Source organism: Trachinotus anak, unplaced genomic scaffold (assembly GCF_046630095.1).
Source record: "Trachinotus anak isolate AG129_WGS33_773 ecotype Australia unplaced genomic scaffold, CSIRO_AGI_Tana_v1 ptg000008l, whole genome shotgun sequence".
Taxonomy (NCBI): domain Eukaryota; kingdom Metazoa; phylum Chordata; class Actinopteri; order Carangiformes; family Carangidae; genus Trachinotus; species Trachinotus anak.
This window is the reverse complement of record NW_027273859.1, coordinates 22,314,082-22,323,133: the sequence shown is the minus strand read 5'-3', so window position 1 is coordinate 22,323,133 and position 9,052 is coordinate 22,314,082. Positions and strand designations below refer to the sequence as shown.

Genomic DNA, 9,052 nt, shown 5'->3' with positions numbered 1-9,052 from the left:
TTTTAAAGGGCTCTCAAGCAAAAGAGCTTAGTATTGCCTGGAAAATAATTTGCATGAATTTGAGACTGATTGATGTTACTGAATTCTATGCCGATGGAATAAGTTGTTTAATTTACTTCAATGTCTAATAATCTTATATTTAATTTATTTCATTTTTAGTAAAGTAGTAAGTTTGTCATGTGTTTGCTATCTGACTTTAAAATGTATTAATTCACAGACAAGCTACTGATTGAGAAGAAAATGTACAGATCTTCGTGTAGGAGTTCATAAATTATGATGAATTGAGGATTTACATATGAGATCAGCAGTAATTTGTTGCAATGCATTAAGAAAATAAATGATGAGTGTCCAGGCTGTGGCCCCATATTCAAAGGAATCACTCAACAGTTTGGAAAATAGTCTAATTTGCTTTCTTGGATAGATTTAACATCGAAATGAGAAGATTGATACCACTGTCACTGTCGTGTTGTTGTGTTAATTATGAAGCAATAGCCAGCAGGTGGTTAGCTTAGCATAGAGAAACAGAGGAATAGTATGCCTATCAACACCTCTAAAGATCATTACCTTGTTAAGTTCTCCTGCATCAGGAACTTGCCCAGCACATAACTCTGCATAAGAGACCCAGGCTAGCTGTGTCTAGTTGTTATGCTAAGCTAAGCTAACTGGTTGCTGACTGCAGCTTCATATTTGGCGAACATCCTCACACGAGAGCAGTACCAGTCTTCTCATTTAACTTTGGTCCAGATACCAAGATAGACTATTCCTTCAAGAGAAGAATCCCTCTAGTTGGTGTTTATACCTTGGAAAGGTATCCCAGCTTTAAGTGGTTGACGCATTGATTGTCTGGCTGCAGTTTATTTAGTCAATATCCTTTATTATTGACATTTATACAGAGCAGGTGTCTCATTGTTAAGATGAAGGCCCTCATCCTGTCAGTTGATAAATTACAGTTTATCAAATGAACACAAGCCAGTCCAGTCTTACAAACCACCAGTGCTGTGCTTTGGACGAGAAGATGTTGAAGACATTGAAGATGAAGTTTATTTTTATGTGTGAATATGTTTTCCGCAGCTTGTGTTCTGATATCTTCCACATTATATGTGTGCGTTTACACACAACGAAGGAGGCCAGGCTCAAACACAATGATGAGGGTGTCTTTTCTTTCATCCTCTGTGGTGGGTGGCTCAGTCATGCAGGACTGTCTTTATTGGACGACATGCACTACAACTTTCATTCTTTAAAATACACTGCAGTCCCGTGCACAGACACAGAACGAGAGGGGCTCGGGGGGAGAAAGGAGAAACCTCTTTAACATTGTTTTTTGTTTGTTTGTTTTAGATTTATCTGTTTCTCACACATTTATCAAGTGTTGATTTATTTGCTTGTTTTCCAACAGTGCTGAGAATAACAAGAAGAGTTTTCCTGCAAGATGCAATTAGTGTGGAAACAATACACTTTGTACACTTTAAAATCCTGATCCTGTTTGTGTGTGTGTTTTAGACAGGCTGTTTGTTTACTCAGCCACTGATTGCTATATCCTATATTGATACAGGAGTCCAAATGACCACCAATGCTGAAAGCAGCACCACCTGTACCATGGTCCTTAAACTGACTGCAAACATGATGACTAAATGCTGGGTATGGTTTACAGCTGCAACACTCATGTTATGTAAGAGTTTGTTTTTTTTTCTTTCCTCTTGATTGAAGACAGAGACTGCCATCACATACATTTTGCTAACCATGCCAAATCAGAAATGTCTCCTGATCCCACCCAGACATTCCTCATGCTGCCAGGCCTCCCTTTCATCTCAGCAGAGGGCTGTCATTCACCACTACGTCTGATCTGCCTTTCCTATGTGTGTGTGTGTGTGTGTGTGTGCAACTCGATGTTTTTATATGTCCTAGTATTTCAAATTGCCTCCTTATGATGATATGTATGCACGAGCTGACTCAGGCATGAAAGGAGTTGAGACTCCCTGTTTCAGCTTCTCCTCTCTCATATTTTGAGATAAAGCTGTCACTGGGCACTCTGTTCATCACACCACTGTTAATAAAACACTTCACCTTTGCTGTAAAACTGTTGCTGTCTTATCGCAAATTTCACATCAGAACTTGTGTAGTTGTGGGAAGGTGTTACTGAAATTTTTGGCTGCACTTTTTGTAAATATTTTATGTCAGGGTAAGGTTATAACTCCCTGTTCTTGCTTCAGGTGTAAGCAGTATTAGTGTTCTTGCATTAAAAAGCAATATTAACCCCTTACTATTCCGTTTACAATCTTGAGGCAGCTTTAAAACTGCAATAGCTCATTCTGTCTTTCTTTTTTTACAGACAGAGGAAACAGAACAAAAGAAAGACAAAACACAGGAAAAAAAATTGAAGATTGATTGAAAACAATAAGCAAAACAAGGTAAATAAATTGTTTGTTTTAATACCTCATTCCCCTAGAAAAAAGTAGGCCATGTTTTTTTAAAATCTTAATTTCTGAAAACTATGTGCATTTCAGATGTTGTCCATGTATGTCCAAAATATAAACTTGTTATGAGGTCATAAACACAGCCAGGAGGAAGAATTTTCTTGACCCATTAACATTACCAGTCAGTTCACTGATGTGATGCATTCATGTATGTGCTTTTTTGTTAGAGTTGAAATAAGCTGATCATAACCATAAATGTGACTCAACCAATTACAGTCAGAAGTTATGAGGAGGTCGTATACAGACACATGAACTCCCTTGTATCAGTGGGTGTGTATATTTTTGGGAGTGCTCTAACCCAACCACCAAGTTCCCCAATTTCTCCTGACACACACACACACACACACACACACACACACCCTCCTCCTCCTCCTCCTCCTCCACACCCTCCATGTTCCTTCCTGTTTCCTGTTCTGCTGTCCGCTGCACAGGAAGCCTGGTCGTGCTACTGGGCTGTGACAAAAACTCGTGAGTCACCAAGCTGTAAACTTTGCAATACAGGAGAAAAGAACATGTTTTTTTTGTTTTTTTCCCCCGATCTCCATCTCTGACCACTCAAGCTCAGGCATTGTTTCTCCGACAAATGGCTCATGGGGTCTTTGTATACTCTGTATACAAAGCCACATTTGTCCACCACTTTTAACCACCTGCTGACTCTTGGCTTTACTATCTGTGAGTAAGCTCTGTCCAGCTGGGAAGTCTGTGGACTGTATGCACCTGCTGACTCTGTTGTACGTCTGAGTCAATCAATAAAAACAACAATTAAGTCTCCTTTGTTTTATGAATCATCCACAGTGTTGGAAAAAATATTCAGATCCAACAGCAACAATTATTATTAGCCTATAATTTAATCCTCACTATCATCAGATTATATTAAAAGTCCAATTTACATACTGTATGATTTAAAAAATGTTCCTTACTTGAATAAACGTACTTCATATCTTTCCACCACTAATCATCTACAGTGCTTTGGCTGCTTTGTATCCATGCAACATGAACCAAAACTTTAAATTGTCAAACTTCCCATTAGTTGATTTTGTAACCAGTTAGTTGCAGGTGTGAGAAGCTCAGAGGTTGAGGGTTGCGACCCCTCTCAAATGCAGGGGGTTCTGAAGCGATGAGATCATGCCTGGTCAGTCGAGGGAAATGACTTTCGCCTCGCCTGACCTGAGGCCAGCTTCAGAGTTCAAAGTTCATGTCATGAGAAACGACTCCCTTCGCCCAGTCCAGCCTCCCCCTCAAAAAAAAAATGCACGGCTCTCACTGGTGGCTGCACAAATCTGAAATCAGTACGCAGCCTGACCGAGATCTGACATGACCTTAACCGTATGGGCCTCACCCCGCCGGGCTCTGGAAGGTCAAGTTTAGAGGTCAGAGTGGGTGTGTGTTATGTCATGTGTTTCTATGAGACATATTTGTGATATCAGGAACTCATTTGTTTACATTCGTGTTTCCTACTCCCTTTGGCCAGAGTTTGTGTTTTTGTTCCCAGTGTGCAACATTTACGGCAACACTTAACATTTGCTCTTAAAATCAGACACAATGAACCAAGCGTGTTGCTGCTGTCACAGCTCTTTTTGCACTGACCATTACAGGCTTTGAGTAAATCCCTCCTTCATCTTCCAGACTGCTGTGCATAGGCTGTGAGTATGTGTGTGTCCATGCTTACAGGAATGTCTGCTGGCCAGGCCTTTTATTAGGCTCATCCATACCACCACATTATAGGCTCCCGTTGCCAGGCAACTGCAGGTTCTGGCTGGTTACCATGGCGAGTGCCCATTGAGTGACGTCGCTGGCCCTATTTGCCTCCCTCCTCATTGGAATGAGGGCCTTTTTTAAAGGTGCACCCCCCCCATCCCACCCCACATTTTCTACACTCACATACACCCCCACACACACCCTGCGCTTCGTCACCCTCTGTGTGGTGACTAGAGGAGTGGAACTAACAATCCGACAAAAACATCTCACTGAGGTAAACCAGACTGGACTTTCCACGGAGTGTCTTTGTGTAGAAAAACCCACAGAGATCCCAAAGCGGGACTGCTACTGCAAACAACTGCACAGCAAGTGTGAGAAATTAAGTCTGGGGACAATCTATAATTTTCTTATTGCCAACAAATCCAACTAAACCAACAATTGACTGATCCATCAAACAAGCGAGCTAAAACCTGACACAGCTTATTGTTCTGTGCCAGAGAGTTTAATTGGTGTTGGAAGAAGTATTACAAACACACCAGTGCGCCACACTGTTGCACACAGTTCACGCTCCTTCATTACGATTGATGTGAGCACTGCACATTTTGTTTTGAGTTAATGCCACATATACTCCATCCTCCTGCCATAAAAACTCAGTAGAGGACTAAATGTGTATTAATCCTCAGCTGAAAATAGTCCCCAAAAACCTACTTTATACTCCTGTTTAATAACATTTTCTAAAAAATTACCATGCTCAGCTGTTTTAGGAAATTACTGAACCTAAACACTACGTAAATGATTAATAATAAAAAATATATATATATTTCTGACAATGTTTTTTAAAGATTTATGGCTAAAGCTCCAGAAAAAGGTAGTACCATAATTGGACTCAAAGAACTTCAAAGATTTGGCAATAATGGCTCCTTCTCATATCATAATGTGAATTTTACACCAATATCATTTTACATCAATTTTACATCAATATTGTGTTCCATGTGCATCTAGTCAAATGTAAAATAATATCTAACAAGCTCAGCTTTGGTTGACATTTTCTCCACTGATCACACACTCTCCTCACTGTATGCAGACTCTCCGCACAGCCATATTTTCAACTTTTAAGAGGGCATATGACCTGCTAAGATTCTTAAGTCACCAGCAAAACAAGTATGGATAAGCTTTTGTAATCCAGTCACAGTTTAAAACAAGAGAGCCGTTCCTCATGAAACAGAAATATCTTGTGTTACTGTGTTTTTCTATTGTCGTGACAAGTCAAACAATCTTGTGTCTTTAATATCGCTGTTGTGATATTGTAAACTATCATGCCCAGTGTTTCAGTAAAAGTGGTGCCCTTGGAGCAGCTGTGGATAAACTAATTAGGCTACTTCATAGTGATGGTGTGTAATCTTCCACCATGGAGTCCATCTATCTTAGCACCGTCCTGATGGAGGGAGGCGGGTTTGTGACGACTAATGAATGGAGTGACTTGCGAGGAGACGGTCCCAGCAACTTCTCCGCAGCTCTCGTTTGAACGCCTTTCATTGACTGCTGATGAGGAGGAGGGGGGGTGGTGGTCTGAAACGGGGTGGTGGGGGTAGTGGAGTATTGTGAGTTGAACAGCGGAGCCCCACTCTAGCTGAATGGGTATTGTCATCTGGATTTCTATGGCTAACCAAAATACTTTCTCCCGCCGTGGGGGTTTGTGGATTCACGGTGGGAACGGCATGCATTACGCACGGCCGTGGAGGGCAGTCCTGCCTCTGCGGACCGTCGCGCCGCCGTTGTCACTTGCTTTGTTTAAGAACACACTTTAAATAAAGTTTTCAGACAATATATTCAGTTTAATCTTAAAATGAAACGATATTGCATCTTCGTATACATGAATAATGAATCGTTACATCAAATGTCAACAAACCAACATAAAACAACGTTAATTCCTTGAATTGAAAAAGAAAAGACTTCCTGCTGTGACAATGATGCAAAACAAAAAACCATGCAGGTGCTCAGTGCAGCCGAGAAGAGGACTGTAACTTTTCATGCTGTGACCTCAGAATCCCAGACTCTCTGGAATCTACTACAGGTCCAAAAATAGACTGCAAACTCCAAAGTCACCGCCACCAACTTCTGAACGACACAAAAGCCTGTCCGAGATGTATTAGGCTCTGTTGGCTACTTTTCCTTCGCCGTTGTTTACAGCTTTCGGACATGGTCGGTGTCCTTAACACGTCTGCGTCGTCCCTGTGGGACTCTGAACGCGTGAGAGTGCAATCTTTCTCAGTTACTGTAGCCTACACGTTTGCGCTGACAATGCACGTCAAGGCAAAAGAAGTGTCGCCTATATATACCCGATGGATGGGGTTCCTCTAGAACAGAAAAAACTTTGTAGTTACAGCAATAAACAATTCAAAACACTAATCATTTCAAAGACTTACAAAAGCAGGTACCTAATAAAGATACTCCTTTCTGTCTACCTCTTGTGGTTGATGGTCCTTTTTTTTTAATCTCCTGTAGATACAAAAAGGATTTGTGAATTTGCGGTCCGAGCGTATTGAAGGTAAAACAGCAGAGGTGCCTCCATTGATTTTCAAAGTTCAGATTTCTAATAAAAAAAAACAAAAACTGCAGGTGCAAAGACAACGTCCGTTAAAAAACAGTCTTTCAAAAGCTTGCAGGTCGCTTTTACGCATCACCTGCTATGAGCCACATAGCTACACATAATTCCTCTTGTCGTAGTCCCCGTTCGGCGTGGCTCTCTTGGTCGGTGCGTATTTTACTGAGTATCCCGAGTTTCCACCGGAGGGACAGGAGCAGCACAGGAGCGCTCCTCCGATCAGCAGCAGCGCTGTGGCCGCCCAGCCGATGTAAAGCGCCGCGCCGATCTCCCTCTTCTTGGATGCGGGCACCTGCGGGTTGTAGAAGTCTGATATGATGTTGTTCGCCATCCAGCAGAGAGGCACCAGCACAAACACACCGCTGATGATGTAGATGACCCCTCCGGCGTTCACCACCCGGGCTTTGATGTACTCAGTGCGGATGCAGTTGGTGCACTGCGCCCCAGCAATCACGACCATCAGCCCCAGCACGCCCATCACGGAGGAGATGATGGTGAGCGCTCTGGCCGCCTGCAGGTCGTGGCTGAGGGCGAGGACGGAGTCGTGCACCTTGCACTGCATCTGGCCGGTGCTCTGCACAACGCACGACATCCACAAGCCGTCCCAGATGGTCTGAGCCACCACGATGTTGGCCTCGATGAAAGCCGTCACCTTCCACATGGGCAGTCCGCAGGCAACCATCACCAGGAGCGAGCCAATTACGCACAGCGACAGTCCCAGGATCTCCAGTCCGGCCGACACCATTTTCGCTCTTTATGTTCTGTTCTAGCCTATGTGAAACTTTTCAAACTCTCCCCTAGTTTTCCCCTCTTGAAAGCCAGGTGTCCCCCTGCTCTTTATTTCGTCGTTTCTCGCCTCGACGTACAGGAGCGTCAATCCTTAGCTGCGCATCACTCCACTCGGAGATGTAAGAGACAGAAGCTCTGAGTCTCTTTGTTAGTGAGGGGATGTGAAAACAACTGGAATCACAGTAGCACCGAACCACGAATATCTGCGGGGTGGGGGAGTGAGAACTGGAAGAGAAACTTTCCTCCAATCAGCTGTCGCCGCATCCTCAAGGGACCAATGAAAACGCAGGGAAGTTGTGCGACTGAATAAAGCGGTCCAGAGCGCATTGTGCGTCTGAACAGTTATTTACAATGAATAGAGGGGGGAGCAGGAGACGTGGTGGAGGCACATTGGGGGGGGGGGGGGGGGGGGGGGGGTGCTTTAAGGCTATGGAACAGCTGAAATGCAGTGGTTTGGTGAATCATGGCGGTTGTTATTGATTTTTCAGACATGGAGTTTAATGCCACTTGTCTGTGGTGGCCCACACATGACCTAAATGGCCGTTTCACATCCATTGTGAAATATATGAGGCTATTAACTGGCCGACACAAAATGCCAGCAAAGATGAAAGAAAAGAAAATATAGCCTAATGTTAATTTTAAACGCTTTCATTTTAAATCTGAAGCTGTTTCTCCCGATAATCTGTCTCTCTGATTCCTTGGTCTCTACAGAAAAGGGTAAAAAGCATAATCTTTTAAGGATCCCTTTGATTAGAGCACAACATTTACAGAATTTTACAAGATGGTTGTTTATTTCACACTTGAATTTGCTCTTGGACTTTTATTTCTTATTATGTGTGTTATGGCTTTCTACTATGTTCTTGTGTGTGTTTTAGTTGTTTTTTATATCTTTTATTTTGGTGTGGGGGGGGTGGTTATGTACCACCTATAGTCGTATAATTTGCGAATTGTAATGACTTGTTACTGTAAACAATAAATTTGTTAAAAACATTTTTTGAATCAGAAATGTCCTGTCAGGTGCCCTCGATAGTGCTTTTATACAGTTTACTCCAGGACACTGTCCTAAATTTTTTATTCTAATTTTACTATTTTGCTATTTTCTATTTTGCTGTCGGGTACTGAAGGCTATTTCCATCCATAGTCCATAATCATATCTTAAAAGCTCATTTAAACTCAACATAAACGGATGATTCTCAAATGACTCAAATGATTCAAAAGTTGACCCTGTGACCATTACACTACATTTCATTATTATTACTCATGCATGAATGGAACAGGATTATACCGGTGTAGTTGAGATGGAGATCATTTTTAACCATTTTATATATGGCTGCAACTAATTATTATTTTGATTATGAACTGATCTGCCTTCACTATTACCCAGAGCCCAAAGTAACACCTTCCCAATTGTCAAACCAACAGTCAAAATTTCTAAATTATTAAAAGTTAATTAAAAAAAAAAAAGGTTTAAATAATGAATTCAAAA

The 9,052-nt window shown here is 42.0% G+C and overlaps 1 protein-coding gene across 1 annotated transcript; it reads right to left on the bottom strand.

The window, feature by feature from the left end:
- Window positions 1–5,981: 5,981 nt before the first annotated feature.
- cldn5a (claudin 5a) lies at window positions 5,982–7,765 on the bottom strand. Its single transcript, XM_071483553.1, has one exon. It carries the CDS (start codon window positions 7,520–7,522, stop codon window positions 6,875–6,877), a length of 648 nt encoding a protein of 215 aa, XP_071339654.1. The 5' UTR covers window positions 7,523–7,765; the 3' UTR covers window positions 5,982–6,874.
- Between the last annotated feature and the right edge of the window lie 1,287 nt (window positions 7,766–9,052).

Excerpts from the sequence above, each read along its gene's own strand:
- cldn5a (XM_071483553.1), bottom strand. The coding sequence starts at position 7,522 with ATGGTGTCGGCCGGACTGGAGATCCTGGGACTGTCGCTGTGCGTAATT.